Below are 23091 nucleotides of genomic sequence, written 5' to 3'. Positions count from 1 at the left end.
GACACACCTACTCATTCCAGGGTTTGACTTTATTTTTACATTTTTTTTTACATTGTAGAATAATAGTGAAGACATCAAAACTATGAAATAACACATATGGAATCATGTAGTAACCAAAAATGTGTTAAACAAATCAAAATATATTTTATAATTTTAGATTCTTCAAAGTAGCCACCTTTTGCCTTGACGACAGCTTTGCATTCTCTCTGGTGTGTAACAGACACTGACTGGCACCCTCCAGGAACTGCGGAGGGAAATCATACTTGACTATTAGGGATCCCAAAGGCATAGAAGGAGGTGTGTGTTGTGTGTGTAGTGTTGTGCGTGTAGTGTTGTTTGTGTGTGCGTGTTGTGTGTGTGTCCAATCCATAGCGTTTACTGCTGCTACCTTCAGAGCAGACACCATCTCTCCTCACTGTCTCTGTCCAATAAACTTTTCCTTTTCAAACCACATTCAAATCAACTGGGACTTTATTATTATGAAAGGGACATTGGGGATGCGTCCCATATGGCCCTAGTGAAAAGTAGTGCACTATTTAGCGTGCCATTTGAGACGCATCCCAGGACATTTAGGTACATTGTACATTCAACGACGTGAGTAGTAGTCAACACAACACAATCAAACATCCCAATATTACAAACTATGGTCCTGATTGAGAATCAATTGTTTTCTTATTTATTCCATTATGACACAAATATCTGTCTAGGAAATTCAAGGAAAAAATCAACGTTATAAGAAGATAAACCAGGATAATAGCAGGTTAATATTGTAAAAAAAATAAGGATCTCAATAAGGTTGCAAAATTCCTAGGTATTTCAGAAATCCCGGTTGGAGGATTCCCTGATTTGTTGCTTATTCCGTCCAGATTCCAGGAATGTATAAACAATCAATTTATCCTAACATGTGTGACTGTTTCATTTTAATCTTATAATATAAAATACATCTAGAGTTAAATAAGACTAGGAGTAATTAGTGCAGTCAATGCTTTAGTTACCGTCCTAAATGGCACCCTATTCCCTACATAGTGCACTACTTTTGACCAGGACCCATAGACCTCTGGTCAAAAGTAGTGCACTATGTAGGGAATAGGGTGCCAGCAGCCCTAAATACCTGATTTAAAAGGAGACACACACCTCCTTCACAAGCTCTCATCAGGAGCTCCAACAGTCTCACATTAACACCCCCCCCTCGTCAACCTTTGTGATCTTGTCTCTCCCCCACCCCCACCCCCTCTCGTCAACCTTGGTGATCTTGTCTCTCCCCCTCCCTCCCCCCTCTCGTCAACCACGGTGATCTTGTCTCTCCCCCTCCCCCTCCTCTCGTCAACCTTGGTGATCTTGTCTCTCCCCCTCCCTCCCCCCTCTTGTCAACCTTGGTGATCTTGTCTCTCCCCCATCTCTCTCCCCCCATCTCTCTCCCCTGGTCCTAGTCTATCTTGGTAGTCTTATGTCTCCAGGGGTAGATGAGTTCTCCCAGGAACAGCTTCTTGCAGAGGGCCAGCCAGGAGTCCTTAGGGTAACAGCTGTAGGTGGTGGTCCTGTAGGTCTGGATCACACTGCTCACCTTCAGAGGGTTAATCTGAGAGAGGGAGCGGGGGGGGGGGGGGGGGGGGGGGGGGAGACATAAACATGTATATAGTGAGAGTGTGTGATAAGGACCATCTAGGTCTATCTAGGAGAAAAACTGTGAATGACATGTGTGTGTATGGTATGTCTATCATTGTCATGCTGAAAGACCCAGCCACGTTTCATCTTCAAAGCCCTTGCTGATGGAAGGAGGTTTTCACTCAAAATCTCACGATACATGGCCCCATTCATTCTTTCCTTTACACGGATCAGTCGTCCTAGTCCCTTTGCAGAAAAACAGCCCCAAAGCATGATGTTTCCACTCCCATGCTTCACAGTAGGTATGGTGTTCTTTGGATGCAACTCAGCATTCTTTGTCCTCCAAACACGACGAGTTGAGTTTTTACCAAAAAGTTATATTTTGGTTTCATCTGACCATATGACATTCTCCCAATCCTCTTCTGGATCATCCAAATGCACTCTAGCAAACTTCAGACGGGCCTGGACATGTACTGGCTTAAGCAGGGGGACATGTCTGGCACTGCAGGATTTGAGTCCCTGGCGGCGTAGTGTGTTACTGATGGTAGGCTTTGTTACTTTGGTCCCAGCTCTCTGCAGGTCATTCACTAGGTCCCCCCGTGTGGTTCTGGGATTTTTGCTCACCGTTCTTGTGATCATTTTGACCCCACGGGGTGAGATCTTGCGTGGAGCCCCAGATCGAGGGAGATTATCAGTGGTCTTGTATGTCTTCCATTTCCTAATAATTGCTCCCACAGTTGATTTCTTCAAACCAAGCTGCTTACCTATTGCAGATTCAGTCTTCCCAGCCTGGTGCAGGTCTACAATTTTGTTTCTGGTGTCCTTTGACAGCTCTTTGGTCTTGGCCATAGTGGAGTTTGGAGTGTGACTGTTTGAGGTTGTGGACAGGTGTCTTTTATACTGATAACAAGTTCAAACAGGTGCCATTAATACAGGTAACGAGTGGAGGACAGAGGAGCCTCTTAAAAAGAAGAAGTTACAGGTCTGTGAGAGCCAGAAGTCTTGCTTGTTTGTAGGTGACCAAATACTTATTTTCCACCATAATTTGCAAATAAATTCATTAAAAATCCTACAATGTGATTTTCTGGATTTTTTTTCTCAATTTGTCTGTCATAGTTGACGTGTACCTATGATGAAAATTACAGGCGTCTCTCATCTTTTTAAGTGGGAGAACTTGCACAATTGGTGGCTGACTAAATACTTTCTTTCCCCACTGTATGTCAAACGCCATCATGAAAGAGGACCACAATGGAAATAAGTCGTAGGCTTTTTGTGTTTATCCTCAATGATTCTAAATAAAGTGCATCATTTTGTGTGTACCTAGTTTTAAATGATTAAATAAACTAAACTAAACTAAAAGTGGAGGAACGACAGAGAGAAAAGGAGGAGAGGAGAAACATTTAGGAAAGAGAGAAAGAGACAGAGAGGAGAGAGAAAGAGACAGAGAGAAGAGAGAGAGAGACAGAGAGAAGAGAGAAAGAGACAGAGAGAAAGAGAGAGAGAGAGAGAGAGAGAATAGCAAGAGAGAGAGAAGAGAGAAAGAGACAAAGAGAGAGAGAGAAGAGAGAGAGAGAGGTGACAGCATTCCCTCCCCCATATGCCCCCCTAGGCACAACTACGACAACATAACCAACAAAAACGGGTCACGACTCCTGCAGCTCTGTCACACACTGGGTATGTACATAGTCAATGGTAGGCTTCGAGGGGACTCCTATGGTAGGTACACCTATAGCTCATCTCTTGGCAGTAGTACTGTAGACTACTTTATCACTGACCTCAACCCAGAGTCTCTCAGAGCGTTCACAGTCAGCCCACTGACACCCCTATCAGACCACAGCAAAATCACAGTCTACTTGAACAGAGCAATACTCAATCATGAGGCATCAAAGCCAAAGGAACTGAATAATATTAAGAAATGCTATAGATGGAAGGAAAGTCGTGTTGAAACCTACCAAATAACAATTAGGCAACAACAAATTCTATCCATTCTAGACAACTTCCTGGACAAAACGTTCCACTGTAATAGTGAAGGTGTAAACTTGGCAGTAGAAAACCTAATCAGTATATTTGACCTCTCAGCTTCCCTATCAAATCTAAATATCTCTAACAGAAAACCAAAGAAAAGTAACAACAGTGATAAATGGTTTGATGAAGAATGCAAAAACCTAAGAAAGAAATTGAGAAACCTATCCAACCAAAAACATAGAGACCCAGAAAACCTGAGCCTACGCCTTCACTATGGTGAATCACTAAAACAATACAGAACTACACTACGGAAAAAGAAGGAACAGCATGTCAGAAATCAGCTCAATGTAATTGAAGAATCCATAGACTCTAACCACTTCTGGGAAAATTGGAAAACACTAAACAAACAACAACACGAAGAGCTATCTATCCAAAACGGAGATGTATGGGTAAACCACTTCTCCAATCTTTTTGGCCCTATAACAGAGAACAAACAGCAAAAAAATATACATGATCAAATGCAAATCTTAGAATAAACTATTAAAGACTACCAGAACCCACTGGATTCTCCAATTACATTGAATGAACTACAGGACAAAATACAAACCCTCCAACCCAAAAAGGCCTGTGGTGTTGATGGTATCCTCAATGAAATGATAAAATATACAGACCACAAATTTCAATTAGCTATACTTAAACTTAGACTTTAACATCATCCTTAGCTCTGGCATCTTCCCCAATATTTGGAACCAAGGACTGATCACCCCAATCCACAAAGGTGGAGACAAATTTGACCCCAATAACTACCTTGGGATATGCGTCAACAGCAACCTTGGGAAAATCCTCTGCATTATCATTAACAGCAGACTAGTTCATTTCCTCAGTGAAAACAATGTACTGAGCAAATGTCAAATTGGCTTTTTACCAAATTACCGTACGACAGACCACGTATTCACCCTGCACACCCTAATTGACAAACAAACAAACCAAAACAAAGGCAAAGTCTTCTCATGCTTTGTTGATTTCAAAAAAGCTTTTGACTCAATTTGGCATGAGGGTCTGCTATACAAATTGATGGAAAGTGGGGTTGGGAGAAAAACATACAACATTATAAAATCCATGTACACAAACAACAAGTGTGCGGTTAAAATTGGCAAAAAACACACACATTTCTTTCCACAGGGCCGTGGGGTGAGACAGGGATGCAGTTTAAGCCCCACCCTCTTCAACATATATATAAACGAATTGGTCTGCAACAGTCTGCAGCACCCGGCCTCAACCTACTAGAATCTGAAGTCAAATGTCTACTGTTTGCTGATGATCTGGTGCTTCTGTCACCAACCAAGGAGGGCCTACAGTAGCACCTAGATCTTCTGCACAGATTCTGTCAGACCTGGGCCCTGACAGTAAATCTCAGTAAGTTGCCAGGAATACAAATTCCATCTAGACACCATTGCCCTAGAGCACACAAAAAAATACATACCTCGGCCTAAACATCAGCGCCACAGGTAACTTCCACAAAGCTGTGAACGATCTGAGAGACAAGGCAAGAAGGGCCTTCTATGCCATCAAAAGGAACAGAAAATTTGACATACCAATTAGGATCTGGCTAAAAATACTTGAATCAGATATAGAACCCATTGCACTTTATGGTTGTGAGGTCTGGGGTCCGCTCACCAACCAAGAATTCACAAAATGGGACAAACACCAAATTGAGACTGCATGCAGAATTCTGCAAAAACATCCTCCGTGTACAACGTAAAACACCAAATAATGCATGCAGAACAGAATTAGGACAATACCCGCTAATTATCAAAATCCAGAAAAGAGCCGTTAAATTCTATAACCACTTAAAAGGAAGCGATTCCCAAACCTTCCATAACAAAGCCATCACCTACAGAGAGATGAACTTGGAGAAGAGTCCCCTAAGTAAGCTGGTCCTGGGGCTCTGTTCACAAACACAAACAGACCCCACAGAGCCCCAGGACAACAACAACAACACAATTAGACCCAACCAAATCATGAGAAAACAAAAAGAGAATTACTTGACACATTGGAAAGAACAAACAAAAAAACTGAGCAAACTAGAATGCTATTTGGCCCTAAACAGAGAGTACACAGTGGCAGAATACCTGACCACTGTGACTGACCCAAAATTAAGGAAAGCTTTGACTATGTACAGACTCATTGAGCATAGCCTTGCTATTGAGAAAGCCTGTCTTCTCTTGAGAGCCAGGTCTGCCTACGGCGGCCTATGTGCACACTGCCCACAAAATGAGGTGGAAACTGAGCTGCACTTCCTAACCTCCTGCCAAATGTATGACCATATTAGAGACACATATTTCCCTCAGATTACAGCGATCCACAAAGAATTTGAAAACAAACCCAATTTTGATAAACTCCCTTATCTACTGGGTGAAAAACCACAGTGTGCCATCACAGCTGCAAGATTTGTGACCTGTTTCCACAAGAAAAGGGCAACCAGTGAAGAACAAACACCATTGTAAATACAACCCATATTTATGTTTATTTATTTTTCCATTTGTACTTTAACTATTTGCACATTGTTACAACACTGTATATAGAGATAATGACATTTGAAATGTCTTTATTCTTTTGGAACTTCTGAGTGTAATGTTTACTGTTAATATTTATTGTTTATTTCACTTTTGTTTACCATCTACTTCACTTATTTTGGCAATGTTAACATACGTTTCCCATGCCAATAAAGCCCTTAAATTGAATTGAATTGAATTGAGAGAGACAGAGAAGAGAGAGAGAGACAGCGAGAAGAGAGAAAGAGAGAGAGAGAGAGAGAGACAGAGACAGAGACAGAGACAGAGACAGAGAGAGTGTCTTACATCCATCATGAGGTGTAGAGGTGTTCCTGGTTCCTCACAGAGCACTCTGAACTTCACCCCCTCTGTAGAGAACACACACATTTCAGTCAGACACAGAACAACACAGCTCAGCACCTCCTCCTCATTACACCAGGTCTCTCTTAAAAATACAGAGTTCTCTCTCAACGAGACTAACCTGGTTAAATAAAGGAATAAAGAAACCACAGTACAGTACAGACAACCACAGAACAGAACAGACAACCACAGTAGAGAACAGACAACCACAGTACAGAACAGACAACCACAGAACAGACAACCACATTACAGAACAGACAACCACAGAACAGACAACCACAGTACAGAACAGACAACCACAGTACAGACAACCACAGAACAGACAACCACAGTACAGACAACCACAGTACAGACAACCACAGAACAGACAACCACAGTACAGAACAGACAACCACAGAACAGACAACCACAGTACAGACAACCACAGAACAGACAACCACAGTACAGACAACCACAGAACAGACAACCACAGTACAGACAACCACAGGACAGACAACCACAGTACAGACAACCACAGCACAGACAACCACAGTACAGAACAGACAACCACAGACCAGACAACCACAGTACAGACCAGACAACCACAGTACAGAACAGACAACCACAGAACAGAACAGACAACCACAGAACAGACAACCACAGAACAGAACAGACAACCACAGAACAGAACAGACAACCACAGAACAGACAACCACAGAACAGAACAGACAACCACAGTACAGACAATAACAGTAGACAACCACAGTACAGAACAGACAACTACAGTACAGACAACAACAGTACAGACAACAGTACAGACAAAAACAGTACAGAATAGACAACCACAGAACAGAACATAACAGACAACCACATAACATAACAGACAACCACATAACAGACATCCACAGAACAGACAATAACAGTAGACAACCACAGTACAGAACAGACAACCACAGTACAGAACAGACAACCACAGTACAGACAATAACAGTAGACAACCACAGTACAGAACAGACAACCACAGTACAGACAACCACAGAACAGAATACCACAGTACAGAACAGACAACCACAGTACAGTACAGACAACCACAGTACAGTAAAGACAACCACAGTACAGACAACCACAGAACAGACAACCACAGTACAGTACATTTGTAAAACCTTTTATAAAGTTGGTTTTGGAGCATAAACTGGGAATTTGATATTTTTGACTGATATTATGATTGTCTGTTTGTTTAATATCTGCAAAGTAGTTAAAACTCTGTCAGTTCCACTAAGTTTTAAAGTACATTTCCTACAATTGTACACATTTTGCAATGGGGCGGAGATAACATATCCCTCCCTCCCTCCCACCTGCCAGTCTGTAGGATCTGAAGACTCGGAGGCCCATGGCAAACAGAGGGAAGGAGTTGATGAAGTCAACACTGAGGTGGAGAACTCCCTGGAACATTACTACCACAAGGCGGAGCTAGAGAGAGAGAGAGAGAGAGACAGACAGTAGGGGTCAAAGAATAGATACTTGATTGTCCATTGGTTAGAAGGAGAATGTTTATTGTGCCTTTCCCAACACTCCCAGACACACACACACGTTGACAGGCCCAGGGTCAGCCTCAGGGCAGCGTCCATGGATGGACATGCACACGTTGACAGGCCCAGGGTCAGCCTCAGGGCAGCGTCCATGGATGGACATGCACACGTTGACAGGCCCAGGGTCAGCCTCAGGGCAGCGTCCATGGATGGAGAGCAATTGTAGGGGATTAAAGTGTCTGGCTCAGGGAGTCTTACCACGGTAAAGACCAGGTAGTATAGAGCTATGGTTGGCAGGAGGAATGTGTGGGTGTGTCTGTGTGTCTGTATGTGTGTGTGTCTGTGTGTATACAGTGGGGGAAAAAAGTATTTAGTCAGCCACCAATTGTGCAAGTTCTCCCACTTAAAAAGATGAGAGAGGCCTGTAATTTTCATCATAGGTACACGTCAACTATGACAGACAAATTGAGGAAAAAAAATCCAGAAGATCACATTGTAGGATTTTTAATGAATTTATTTGCAAATTATGGTGGAAAATAAGTATTTGGTCACCTACAAACAAGCAAGATTTCTGGCTCTCACAGACCTGTAACTTCTTCTTTAAGAGGCTCCTCTGTCCTCCACTCGTTACCTGTATTAATGGCACCTGTTTGAACTTGTTATCAGTATAAAAGACACCTGTCCACAACCTCAAACAGTCACACTCCAAACTCCACTATGGCCAAGACCAAAGAGCTGTCAAAGGACACCAGAAACAAAATTGTAGACCTGCACCAGGCTGGGAAGACTGAATCTGCAATAGGTAAGCAGCTTGGTTTGAAGAAATCAACTGTGGGAGCAATTATTAGGAAATGGAAGACATACAAGACCACTGATAATCTCCCTCGATCTGGGGCTCCACGCAAGATCTCACCCCGTGGGGTCAAAATGATCACAAGAACGGTGAGCAAAAATCCCAGAACCACAAGGGGGGACCTAGTGAATGACCTGCAGAGAGCTGGGACCAAAGTAACAAAGCCTACCATCAGTAACACACTACTAAGCCAGGGACTCAAATCCTGCAGTGCCAGACGTGTCCCTCTGCTTAAGCCAGTACATGTCCAGGCCCGTCTGAAGTTTGCTAGAGTGCATTTGGATGATCCAGAAGAGGATTGGGAAAATGTCATATGGTCAGATGAAACCAAAATAGAACTTTTTGGTAAAAACTCAACTCGTTGTGTTTGGAGGACAAAGAATGCTGAGTTGCATCCAAAGAACACCATACCTACTGTTAAGCATGGGGGTGGAAACATCATGCTTTGGGGCTGTTTTTCTGCAAAGGGACCAGGACGACTGATCCGTGTAAAGGAAAGAATGAATGGGGCCATGTATCGTGAGATTTTGAGTGAAAACCTCCTTCCATCAGCAAGGGCATTGAAGATGAAACGTGGCTGGGTCTTTCAGCATGACAATGATCGCAAACACACCGCCCGGGCAACGAAGGAGTGGCTTCGTAAGAAGCATTTCAAGGTCCTGGAGTGGGCTAGCCAGTCTCCAGATCTCAACCCCATAGAAAATCTTTGGAGGGAGTTGAAAGTCCGTGTTGCCCAGCGACAGCCCCAAAACATCACTGCTCTAGAGGAGATCTGCATGGCGGAATGGGCCAAAATACCAGCAACAGTGTGTGAAAACCTTGTGAAGACTTACAGAAAACGATTGACCTGTGTCATTGCCAACAAAGGGTATATAACAAAGTATTGAGAAACTTTTGTTATTGACCAAATACTTATTTTCCACCATAATTTGCAAATAAATTCATAAAAAATCCTACAATGTGATTTTCTGGATTTTTTCTTCTCATTTTGTCTGTCATAGTTGACGTGTACCTATGATGAAAATTACAGGCCTCTCTCATCTTTTTAAGTGGGAGAACTTGCACAATTGGTGGCTGACTAAATACTTTTTCCCCCCACTATATGTGTGTGTGTGTGTGTGTCTGTGTGTATATGTGTGTGTATATGTGTGTCTGTGTGTATATGTGTGTGTATATGTGTATGTGTGTGTGTGTGTGTTCTCACCATAGTAAACACTAGGTAGTATAGAGCTGTGGTTGGCAGGAGGAACAGCAGGATGGTGAACAGTAACGTCCCGATAAACAACTAGAAAACAACACACACATGTTAGTTCACTGTAACAAATATACACACGTTAGTTCACTTTAACAAATATACACACGTTAGTTCACTGTAACAAATATACACATGGGTTAAACTGTTCATCCTACATTGAAGTATGTAAGTGTACGACTGAGTCAAGTGTGAGTATTCCTGGCACATGTGAGAGGTGTGTGTGTGTATGAGAGGTATGTGAGGTGTGTGTGTGTACCTGTGACATTCTTGTGTGTGTCCTTCCATCTGTGTCCATACCTGTGATACGTGTGTGTGTGTGATAGGTGTGTGTGTGATAGGTGTGTGTATGATAGGTGTGTGTGTGTGATAAGTGTGTGTATGTGATAAGTGTGTGTGTGATAAGTGTGTATGTGTGTGATAGGTGTGTGTGTGTGTGATAGGTGTGTGTGTGATAGGTGTGTGTGTGTGTGATAGGTGTGTGTGTGATAAGAGTGTGTGTGTGTGATAGGAGTGTGTGTGATGAGTGTGTGTGTGTGTGATAGGAGTGTGTGATAAGTGTGTGTGTGTGACTACCTGGTCCAGGTCATAAGAGCAGGAGTCTACTCTCTGTCTGAGGACGTTCCATTTCTTCCCTCTGAACAGCCTCCACAGAGAGGACAGACCATACACCTTCATACAGTACAGTCTGGAGAGGGAGAGGAGGAGGAGGGAGGGAGGGGGAGAGAGAGGGAGAGGAGGAGGCAGGGGGAGGAGCAGGGAGGAGAGGGGGAGGAGAAGAGAGAGAAGGATGGAGAGAGAGAGGGGGAGAGAGGGGGAGAGAGAGGGAGAGGAGGAGGAGGGGGAGGAGCAGGGAGGAGAGGGGGAGGGGATAGAGGAGGTGAGAGAACGGATGAGAGAGAGAGGGGAAAGATATAGAGAGGAGAGATGGAGAGAGTGAGAGAGAGGGGATGGAGGGTGAGAAGATATTTTTAGCCTCCATACATATTTAATAAGTCCCTCTGTAAATTACATGCTGAGAGCTCCTCACATCAATTACTAAAAGGGGAAACAGTTCATCATAATGTTCACAGGGCTGAGAGAGGTACATATATCATTGATATACAGTACCCTCCATAATTATTGGGACAGTCAAGCTTTTTTTCTTCTGTTGGCTCTATATTCCAAAACAATATGTTCCTAAACACTTGATGTAATCACTGCGTGCTATGAATATGGGACCAAATACTTTTTACTACTTTAATACACATAAGTGAATTTGTCCCAATACTTTTGGTCCCCTAAAATGGGGAGACTACATACAAAAAGTGCTATAATTTCTAAACGGTTCACCCGATATGGATGAAGACCCCCTCAAATTAAAGATGACAGTCTGCACTTTTAACCTCATAGTCATAGTTTGATTTGATTTCAAATTCAAACTTTCAGAGCCAAAGTAATAAAAAAATGCTTCACTGTCCCAAATGGCTCCCTACTCACTGTAACACTGAGTGAGTCCCAAATGGCTCCCTACTCACTGTAACGCTGGGTGAGTCCCAAATGGCTCCCTACTCACTGTAACACTGTGTGAGTCCCAAATGGCCCCCTACTCACTGTAACACTGAGTGTGTCCCAAATGGCTCCCTACTGTACTCCCTGTATAGTCCCTTATTATAGGGAGCCATTTGGGACGGAGACACTCCCTCAGACAGGCCAGACTTTGACACTGGGTTCAGTAGCATTTGGAAATGAATCAGTCAGATCAAGAGGCGTTTCATAATGATGCTTTGTCAGTGCTACAGCACACACACACACACACACACACTAGAGAACGACCCGTATGGATCTTTTAGGACCGATGCCGATTTCTTTTGGGGGGGTCAAGGTGGTCGACGTTTTATGCCGATATTCAATCAAATCTGAAAATTCTGATGACAAAATTCCCCAGAGACAGCCATGTACGCATTTATTTATTACATTTTTAAAAAAGACGAAAAAATTATCGTAAAATAAAATAAAATCTAACATAATGGTAATCATTTTCTTTGAATGTAGATCTCTTAATAAAATGGGTAAATCCAGATGGCATAGGCCTACTCACAATACAAGTGAATGCATATTCAATAGGAGTGTGTACATGCATTGAGACAAGGGCGAAATTCTGGTGTAGATATAGTGGGAACGAACAGTCTGGTGGTCCTCCCCCGGAGTTTCTTTTGACATTTTTAAACGCATTTCCTGTTTGACATGACTCATTATGCCTCTAAAGAGGGGTATTTTGAGGGATATAGGTAGGGGTATTTTGAGGGGTATTTTGAAAACACAGGATAAGTGGAAGGATAAGTCGTCACTAATGAAGGTATTTCAACGCAAATATTAAGAATACACAAAATATATAGTTGTATTATAGTTGGAGTTAACCTACTTTATTATACCCAGTCCACATATCTTTTTAAATATAATAATTGAGTGTGAACATACCATGAACAAAGACTGACACTTGTGTCGTTGAATATGGATCCCGACTCCCGAGTCTGTCAGCATCCACTCGGTCATTCTGAAAGTTTTTCTTCTATTGACAGAAATGCAGAGGACAATGTAGTACTGTTTTGGTGCGTTCGTTTTAGCCTGCCAGGGGTGCCGGGTCAGAGCCAGCTGCGTTTTCATCTCGTTAAACTCGATGTAGCCCAACATTTTTTTCAGCCAACAGGAAAACCAGAACGAATGCACCGTCAGCTGGCTGGTGTGTTTACGGACATATTCAATCTCTCCCTATCCCAGTATGCTGTCCCCACATGCTTCAAGATGGCCACCATTGTTCCTGTACCCAAGAAAGCAAAGGTAACTGAACTAAGTGACTATCGCCCCGTAGCACTCACCTCTGTCATCATGAAGTGCTTTGAGAGACTAGTCAAGGATCATATCACCTCTACCTTAACTGTCACCCTAGACCCACTTCAATTTGCTTACCGCCCCAATAGATCCACAGACGATGCAATCTCCATCACACTACCCTATCCCATCTGGACAAGAGGAATACCTATGTAAGAATGCTGATAATTGACTATAGCTCAGCATTCAACACCATAGTACCCTCCAAGCTCATCATTAAGCTCGAAGCCCTGGGTCTGAACCCCGCCCTGTGCAACTGGGTCCTGGACTTCCTGACGGGCCGCCCCCAGGGCTGATCCTCAACACTGAGGCCCCACAAGGGTGCGTGCTCAGCCCCCTCCTGTACTCCCTGTTCACCCATGACTGCGTGGCCAAGCACGCCTCCAACTCAATCATCAAGTTTGCAGACGACACAACAGTAGTAGGCTTGATTACCAACAATGGCGAGACCGCCTACAGGGAGGAGGTGAGGGCTCTGGGAGTGTGGTGCCAGGAAAATAACCTCTCACTCAACATCAACAAAACAAAGGAGATGATCGTGGACTTCTGGAAACAGCAGAGGGTGCACCCCCCTATCTACATCGATGGGACCGCAGTGGAGAAGGTGAAAAGCTTCAAGTTCCTCGGCGTACACATCACTGACAAACTGAAATGGTCCATCCACGCAGACAGTGTGGTGAAGAAGGCGCAACAGAGCCTCTTCAACCTCAGGAGGCTGAAGAAATGTGGCTTGGCACCTAAAACCCTCACAAACCTTTACAGACACACAATTGAGAGCATCATGTCGGGCTGTATCACCACCTGGTATGGCAACTACACCGCCCGCAACCGCAGGGCTCTCCAGAGGGTGGTCATCAAGGACATCAACCACCCGAGCCACTGCCTGTTCACCCCGCTATCATCCAGAAGGCGAGGTCAGTACAGGTGCATCAAAGCTGGGACAGAGAGAATGAAAAACAGCTATCTCAAGGCCATCAGACTGTTTCCATCACTAACTAGCACATTAGAGGCTGCTGCTGCCTATAGAAATCACTGGCCAGTTTAAGAAATGGAACACTAGTCACTTTAATAATGTTTACATATCTTGCATTACTCATCTCATATGTATATACTGTATTCTATAATATTCTACTGTATCTTAGTCCATGCCGCTCTGTCATTGCTCGTCCAAATATGTATATATTCTTAATTCCATTCCTTACTAAGATTTGTGTGTATTGGGTATATGTTGTGAAATTGTTAGATATTAATTGTTAGATATTACTGCACTGTCGGAGCTAGAAGCGCAAGCATTTCGCTACACCCGCAATAACATCTGCTAAACACGTGTATGTGACAAATACGATTTGATTTGATGTATAGACAGCAGCTGAGCGGAGGAGACGCAATGCCTCCGAACACAGACTAAGGGCTCGAACACACCAATAGATTTTACACGTAGATTGCGCGAAAATATTGGCAGTCAGACGTCAACAGTGTGCTGAATGATCGGTAGACGAACAAGAGATCTATATTCGGTGTGATGTGTGCGACCCTTAACGAGGCGTTTCCCTCAGGGGGAAAAATTGCAGAACCAGCTCTATTTTGGTGGCATCTGGTACATTCTAATGCCTTGACTCCATCCGAAAAACACACAGCAAAATTATTGAACAGTTTAAAGACTTTACCTCAAATTAGTTGTGGTATTGAGTAGAAAGACATGACTTTACAATTCAAATTATAGAAAATGTATTAATTCAGTGTGTTAGTTGTTTTGGATAGTGTCTAGGCCTATATGATCCAGACTATTTTCTAAGTAAGAACTTTTTTTAACATTAAACCGGTCTTCTCTTGAGATTAGTCATATTTACTGCAAGATATGAATTGCCACAATTTATGTTTGTTCTTCAAATTATGTATTTTATTGGCTCTGCTGCTGTGAACACTTAGGGTTCACTTTGGGTGAACTATCCCTTTAAGAGTTTGGCCTGTCAATCAATCACTGTGGGTGGGATTGTCAGGGGAGGGGACAGGATGTTTGTGAGTCACAGAGTTGGTAGGGTTTAAGATAGAGCTGGACGATATGGACAAAAGTCCATATCGCGATAAATTGCCTGAATTGATGTGATAATGATAAATAGAAGGATAAGTTTATAACATTAATGTGCACCACAGTTCTTTTTTAATTACCCTTTAAACCACTACTACTAGTTTGATGGTTATAGCCATCAATTGTCCCATTAACAATCATTCATATTAGCAAACTTATTTCATTTCAAACTTCACATTTCTCTAGTATAGGTTAGTTATCGTAATGAACGATATCAGTCAAATGCATGCGATAAGTGATCGTTATGGTCGGTGTTGATAATTTTTGGTTTATCGTCCCACCTCTAGTTTCAGACCTGTCAATCAATCACTGTGGGTGGGACTTTGAGGGAAGGCGGTAGATTAGTAATCTAGTCAGAAAAACTAGTCTAGTCTACTTTTTCAATGTAATTTATTGTGGCAAAAACCTAAGAAAAAAGGTTGTGTTCTGTCAAGTAAACATGGATTCCCTGTTGAGAAACAATATAGAATTGCAGGAACATGGTTTTAAAAATGCTAAAATGTTCAGGGGGAGGACCCCCAGACCCCCCTGCCAGATTGTGTACCACCACTTTTATACAAAGTCAGGCACCCATGAATAAACCTACAGGTATGATTAAAGAATGAAGCAGGTGTTAAACATGGGCTTTGCTTGACAGAAAGCAGCATTTGACTACTCCCTTGTCAACACTAAATCAAATCAGTAGACCTATATCAATATCTTTAATAGTACCATATAAGTATCATGACATTAGCTTTTATAACCTTCAATCTGTTTTCTTTTATCATATTTTGGACAATAAGGCTTTCTCTCTACTACCTATTGTTCCTGCAGTGAGGACTCAACATTTACATCGAATGTTTTCATAATTTATCTGCAGAGAATGGCCAAAAAGCAGTAGTAGCCTCTGCTACTGAACGGAGAAGTGTAGCGTTTGTAACACAAGATGGAGGAGAGCTTGTCTCTCGTCAGGGATCGTATTTATTTTGGGAGATCGCAAAATATGACCTTTTCATTCAAGACAGGATAAATATATTGTTTCAGGTGATAATAAAATATGTTTTGTTTAGCTACTTCTTCCTCAACTTGTTTCTCTAACTTGATAGCAAGTCAAACTAGCTTGCACTGCAGAGCAGCTAGCTAGCGAGCTAAAAGCTAGGGTGGGTTGAAGATACCATTGTATCTAGCGACCTCCACCTAATAATTATCATAAAAAACTAATGTCATTACCATCACAATAAACTTAAACTGGAGGCAACAGTCATATAATATAATTGGCTTAACAGCCAATGTGTATCATTTAACATTACTATTAAAATAGTACTCATTTATTGGAATGGGTCATTGTTTACTAGTTGCTAGCTATCCCATAAAGCAATCACCGAAAACCACATATTTTCATCTTCTTCTGTGGTTTGGTAAACGTCCTGTTCTTCGACGGACTCTGGCTGGACTGAAGAGGACAAAGTATGCGCGGGGTCCGTCTTGCAACGGAGCCTTCAACCGCAACGCGTTGCGTTTCAACTTTGTTGTGGACGTCCCCCCCCCCCGTTGAAATGCATGACATCCGGCGCAACGTAACGGGAGTGCTCATGGGTAATGTGAACGAGGCTTTAAGAAGAAGAAGATGAAAATATGTGGTCATTCTTACTCTCATGACGTATTAACCTACCATTACACTGAAGAACAGTTGTAAGAAGAATTGTGGGAAGCTTGTGTAAGGCTACCCGAAATGTTTGACCCAAGTTAAACAATTTAAAGGCAATGCTACCAAATACTAATTGAGTGTATGTAAACTTCTGACCCACTGGGAATGTGATGAAATAAATAAAAGCTGAAATAAATCATTCTCTCTACTATTATTCTGACATTTCACATTCTTAAAATAAAGTGGTGATCCTAACTGACCTAAAACAGGGAATTTCTACTAGGATTAAATGTCAGGAATTGTGAAAAACTGAGTTTAAATGTATTTGGCTAAGGTGTATGTAAACTTCAGACTTCAACTGTACACTGAAGACCCAATGTCTGTGTCCCAAATGAAAAAACGTTATAGTGCATTATGGGATACGGTCAAAAGTGGTGCACTTTTGAGAGGCATCGTAACTGTACTGGTCTCTTCTCTTCTCACCTGGCTCCGTAGACGTAGAAACAGTAGATGTGGAAGGTGAGCAGGGCGGTGATGTCAGAGAGCAGGGAGAGGGCAAAGGTCAAGCCCAGGCAGGCAGACAGACCCACGTACCACAGAATCATCTCAATGAACGGAGACATCAGGTGAATGTAGCCTGCAGAGAGAGGAGGGCCATGGGTGTTTGTGTGTGTGGAGGTGGGGAATGGGTGTGTGTGTGTGTTGAGGGGGGGCATGGGTGTGTGTGTGTGTGTGTGTGTGTGTGAGTGTGTGTGTGTGTGTGTGAGTGAGTGACTCACTGATCCACAGGTGTATATGGTAGAGGAAGAATCGTCCTAACACCTGGTCTAGAGCCCGGTTCATCTTCAGACCAGCTGGAGCTCCCATCAGCCACTGCAACAGCTCCTCCAGCTCTTTAGCTACACGCTAACAACAAAACACACAACAATACATAGCTTAGCTACATGCTAACAACAAAACACACAACAATACATAGCTTAGCTACATGCTAACAACAAAACACACAACAATACATAGCTTAGCTACATGCTAACAACAAAACACACAACAATACATAGCTTAGCTACATGCTAACAACAAAACACACAACAATACATAACTTAGCTACATGCTAACAACAAAACACACAACAATACATAGCTTAGCTACATGCTAACAACAAAACACACAACAATACATAGCTTAGCTACACGCTAACAAAATCATAGAACAAGATTCAGTCTCACCTTATAATATATACACTATGGGCTGTATGTATCAAGTGGCTCAGAGTGCTGATCTAGGCTCAGTTTAGCCTTTTGGATCACAATGAATATGATTACATGGATAGGAGGGACCTGGGGTAGTATGTATCACAGCTCCCCTCTGTCCATCTTATTCTTTGTTATCTAAAAAGGCAGAACTGATCCTAGATCAGAACACATACTCTGAGATAAGATATTTAGGGGGACATTTTCCTAGTGCAAAAGCAATGTGCAAAGATTACCCTGAACCTCTTTATAATCTGGCAACGTGATTTCATTTTAAACTTATCTTCAATAATGTGCGTTATATGGAGGTGATTATTTAACTAGAGTTTAGTCAACTGAGCAATACATAAATAGTCGCCTCTCTATATCGAACATTGTTGAAGAAAAGTTTAAAATGAAATCACTCTTGACAGATTATAAAGAGGTTTACGGTCATTTTTGCACTAGGGAAATGTTGCCCACAATGTGTGATTGACTTACATCAGCAGCAGGTACCAGTGTGTTGGCCAGTTTGCCTATACGGTTCTCTCTATACAGCCATGATATCAACAGCAGGCCCAGAGACACATCCACAAAGAACGACACAAAGATATTGGCTTTCCTATGGAGAGAAAGAGAGAGAGGGACAGAGAGGGAGAGAGAAAGAGAGAGAGAGAGGGTCATGACTTTTGACCAGGGTCAATAGGGCTTTGGTCAAAAGTAGTGCACTATATAGGGAATCAGGTGCAATTTGAGATGAAGGGGGTGAGTTAGATACCTATGTGTGTGTGTGTGTGTGTGTGTGTGTGTGGTCCCTACCTCATTAAGTGTGTGTGTGTGCTGGCTCTGGTAGGAGAGCTGACTGTCTGAAGGTGTTCTGTTCTGTAGCTCAGCTGAACACACGTAGACAACTTACTGGCGATGAAACTCATCGGACGCATATTCAATATCCTGGGGAGACAGACAGACAGACCAATATACAGACAGACAGACAGACAGACCAATATACAGACAGACAGACAGATGAAATTGAGAATTGGGTTAGTGTCTCTTGGCACATAAAGAGTTGCAACTGATGCACGTACACGGGTGCATACTGAACGCACGCAAATACACACACCTGCAGCTGTGCCGCGCACGCACACACACACACACACACACATACACACACACACACACACACACACACACACACACACTTGAACAACGTGGTCCACAGTGTTAGTATCCAGGTGGTTAGCAGACAGACAGGTACTGACACACACACACCTTACCTGCTACTACAGAGGCTGGTCCATAGTGTTAGTATCCAGGTGGTTAGCAGACAGACAGGTGTAGAGGCCTGTTTCATCAGTTCTACTATAATGGAGCCCTCCCGTCCCTCTGATTGCCAGTGGGTCAGCTTCACTGGACTGTCATCATACTTATCCAGGAAGAACAGAGGCTCACTCTGACACACTGTCCCAAACACCTGCAGCAACAACAACAACATAAGAATTACAGACAACACATATGTATTACAACAACAACAACATAAGAATTACAGACAACACATATGTATTACAACAACAAGAACATAAGAATTACAGACAACACATATGTATTACAACAACAACAACAGCATAAGAATTACAGATAACACATATGTATTACAACAACAACATAAGAAATAGACAACACATATATATTACAACAACAACACAACACAACACAGGAGAGGATAGAAAACCCTGTGCTAAATGACATCTAAATGTAAAAAAGGTTGTCAGTCCCCATCCTCACCTGTGGTAGTTGTGACTCAGTTTGAGGGTCTGGAACCCCGTTCTCTATGGGGTGCAGCTGAGACAGCATTACCTTCCTCTGTTCATAGTGGATAAAGATCACCTTGTCCTTCTCTCCCCCTCCTTTCTCTCCTCCTCCTTTCTCTCCTCCTCCTTTCACTCCCCCTCCTTTCTCTCCCCCTCCTTTCTCTCCCCCTCCTTTCTCTCCTCTCTCTCCTCCTCCTTCTTTCTCTTCCTCTCCATCACCCTCATTCAGCTCCTTTTCCTGTTGTACCAGCTTCCCATCTACGGCAGGGGCAGAGGGACATTTTTATTACAGATTCACTGCATGATGATAACAACAGAAATATCCATCTTCTGATGAAAATATACAGTGAACAGACATATGTGTCTCTATAAATTAAAAAGAGCAGATTGAACTAAGCTATCTAATTTGCAAACTCTTCTTAATTTACTTATTAACATTTGCTACAGGATGAGAAAACAGTGATGCACATCTATAGACAGAACATTCATTTCATAAGAAAGCCATTCCATCTATAATTTGATATCAACAGTTGATCTCCAAAGAGTGATCTCTGAATTAATACTAACACCTTTAATGCTGTTACAAAGTCTGCATCCCAGCCCTAGTCAAAAGTAGTGCCTTATATTGGGAACAGCTACTTTTGATCAGAGCCTTATGGGTCCTGGTCAAAAGTAGTGTAGAAAAAAAAAGTAGAAACAATAGGTGCCATTTGGGATGCAGCTGGAGACTTACTCTGGTCCCTTGTGAGGACGTGACACCTGAAGCCTATCTTGCCCATCTCTCTACTGAGCTGGAGCCACTGTCCCTGGGGGAAGATGGTGCTGAGGTCCCTGAGGAAACTCTCCATGCCCTCCTGGCCCTCCTTGGGCATGCTCCACGAGCCCAGCACCGTCAGATCCACCCCACTCTGGCCACGCATCTGGACCAGGGAGAGTGGACAGGAAGGTTAAAACACACACACACTGACTGTTTCACACACACAAACACACACACTGACCATCTCTCACACACACACACACACACACACACACACACACACACACACACACACACTGACTGACACATACACACACTCTACCTGGTGGATGTACTGTTTGACCTGTCCAGGGATGAAGGGGTAGTGGATAACAGCTAGCACCACTGCTAAGTTCTGTCCTGGGATCCATCGCCCCACAAGCAGCCCACTGTCTGCCTTGTTACAGCACTGAGGGAAGAATATCTTCAGCACCATGATGGGACTGGAGGGCAGAGGTCATGCCCGCTTCTTCAGTCTAACCTCTTGGGGTAGGTGATCACAGGTTAGCTTAGTGTCTTCAGATATCTGAAGGAAGGAGAAACATTTTGTGAAGGATGAAATCATTAGTATATGCATTACCCACCTACACTAGTTACAAATAATTAGTATACCCATTACCCACGCTGCACTAGCTGATCTTGTTTAATAAACATGATCAAGAATCAGGAGGGTTGTCAGCGTCACCCACTCCAACTGTTAGCAGACATTTCAGTTCAGCAATCAGGACAGTTGTTGTTAGTCAACTCAAACGAATTATTGTCAGACAGTTTCAGTTGAGTTCAGTTGGCTTTGCCCACTGCTGCCCTCTTTATGTCCTTCAGAATATTGAGCCTTGCACTCGTTTCCATGCCAACCATGCCTGTGGGCTGAACTATTGATTTGGCTGTCTTGCTGTCAGCACTATTGCTGCCTAAACTATGTTATATGTTAATATAACATTCGAAACTATTTTGGGCATTAATCTACTATTTGCAGTATACGTTTGAGACGCTTAGTTTTATTAAATGAGCAAAAATAGCCTAATCGAAGTTAGTGCACACTCCAGCCAGCTTCGGAGGCTAGGCTGTGCGACACCCGTAACGTTATCCGTTTTCAAAATAAAACCATTGGCAAGCAACAATAGTTTCTGTATTCATCTCTGCTACGATGGATATCTTCAATGTCATTGTTTATATATTCTGCAGGCAGATATCCACACTGGGCGCAGTGCAAAGAGACAGCTATTACCTTACATAGCTTGCTAACGGCTAAATCAGTCTTCTGCTAGCTAACAACATTTCGGCAAATAAAACAAAACATTACATACCTGTAAGGTTGTTTATTTCTATGCGAAGAAAATCTGCTTTTGTCAATATGATACCAATACAGTTTCAAACAGATAGTGCATTGGGATAGTACCACTAGTGAGTTACCCTTCAATTATCAAATTGAAGTTAGCGTCTGTGGGTAGCCATCTTTGTTGTTGATAGTCTGTCAACAATTACACTCCGGTTGGAATACCATTGCAGTAACAAGAGTACCGGGGGATTACAGGATGAGATAATGTAGCTGTTCTGTGAATAATCTGAACTAAACCCTCTGTCTGATAGTAATTTCCATCCACAACAAAAAAGCTTGATATTTAGCCTAATAATATCAAATATAATCATAAAATACTATACTTTATTATGGCCACTGAATTCCACTACCACTGAATATTCTTTAAAAAAGATCCCATACATTTCTGCCAGTTTGAAAAGGACACACTTTCCCTTTATTACCAAAACGATTGTAATCAAAAGTGTAATCTCATTTCGACTATACTTTTAAAGCAGCCATAATATCCATATTGAATAAAGTATTACAAAAAGTGAAAACATCACCCTTGAAAAATTACATTTCTTACCTTCAATGTTCAGACGTGTTGCTTGCTGTTGGAGGTCATTCTGTTGAATGAAGAACAACTGTAGAGGTGTTATCTATGGAGGACTAAAAGTGCCACAATTAAATAAATAAATACACCATTAAATAATTACTTAAATGTGTCATTAATTAATTAAAATTAGAATTAAATACATAAATGTGTTATTAAATGTGTCATTAATTAATTCAAATACCGATTCATTTTATGTAAAATACATATATAATAATTTCACTATTTACATTTACATTTCATGGTCCTGCGTTGGAGTGCTTCCTGAATTACTTAAAACTGTCAAACTGACCCATCAAAAGTTGGTAGGCGGAACCTAACGCCTGATTGCTTACCCTCTGCATCAAGCCAAGACAAATCAATTCCGGATAATGTCAGCAGGTCCTGCTTCTACATCCTCTGCTAAGTTTAAAATGTCTCTAACCAACTCCCTGGAAAGTTCACGGAGATCCTCCATTGTCTCTATCCAGGTTGGCCTACTCTACTTCAGACCAAAGCAATAGATCAGACTAGATTCGCGTTAGCCCCGCCCACTGACTTTGATGGGTCAGTTTGACAGTTTTAAGTAATTCATGAATCACTGCAATGCAGGATCATGAAATGTAAATGTAAATAGTGAAATAATTATATATGTATTTTACATAAAATGAATCGGTATTT

General features: G+C 42.3%; 1 protein-coding gene across 1 annotated transcript; it reads right to left on the bottom strand.

Annotated features, from left to right (window-relative positions):
- Nucleotides 1–1387: 1387 nt before the first annotated feature.
- Nucleotides 1388–21964, bottom strand: LOC311137570 (phosphatidylinositol N-acetylglucosaminyltransferase subunit Q-like). The gene is made up of 14 exons (XM_084172084.1): nucleotides 21826–21964; nucleotides 20802–21044; nucleotides 20456–20642; nucleotides 19697–19980; nucleotides 19189–19385; nucleotides 18734–18865; nucleotides 18416–18536; nucleotides 17465–17591; nucleotides 17169–17322; nucleotides 10675–10786; nucleotides 10051–10131; nucleotides 7820–7934; nucleotides 6432–6493; nucleotides 1388–1579 (listed from the first exon to the last, which is right to left on the bottom strand). The coding sequence occupies exons 2-14, from the start codon at nucleotides 20952–20954 to the stop codon at nucleotides 1427–1429; spliced, it is 1878 nt and encodes a 625-aa protein (XP_084028210.1). The 5' UTR covers nucleotides 20955–21044; nucleotides 21826–21964; the 3' UTR covers nucleotides 1388–1426.
- Between the last annotated feature and the right edge of the window lie 1127 nt (nucleotides 21965–23091).

This window comes from Coregonus lavaretus (genome assembly GCF_964263955.1).
Source record: "Coregonus lavaretus genome assembly, chromosome: 2".
Classification (NCBI taxonomy): Eukaryota; Metazoa; Chordata; class Actinopteri; order Salmoniformes; family Salmonidae; genus Coregonus; species Coregonus lavaretus.
The sequence above is the reverse complement of the archived record's forward strand: the minus strand, read 5'-3'. Positions and strand labels throughout refer to the sequence as shown.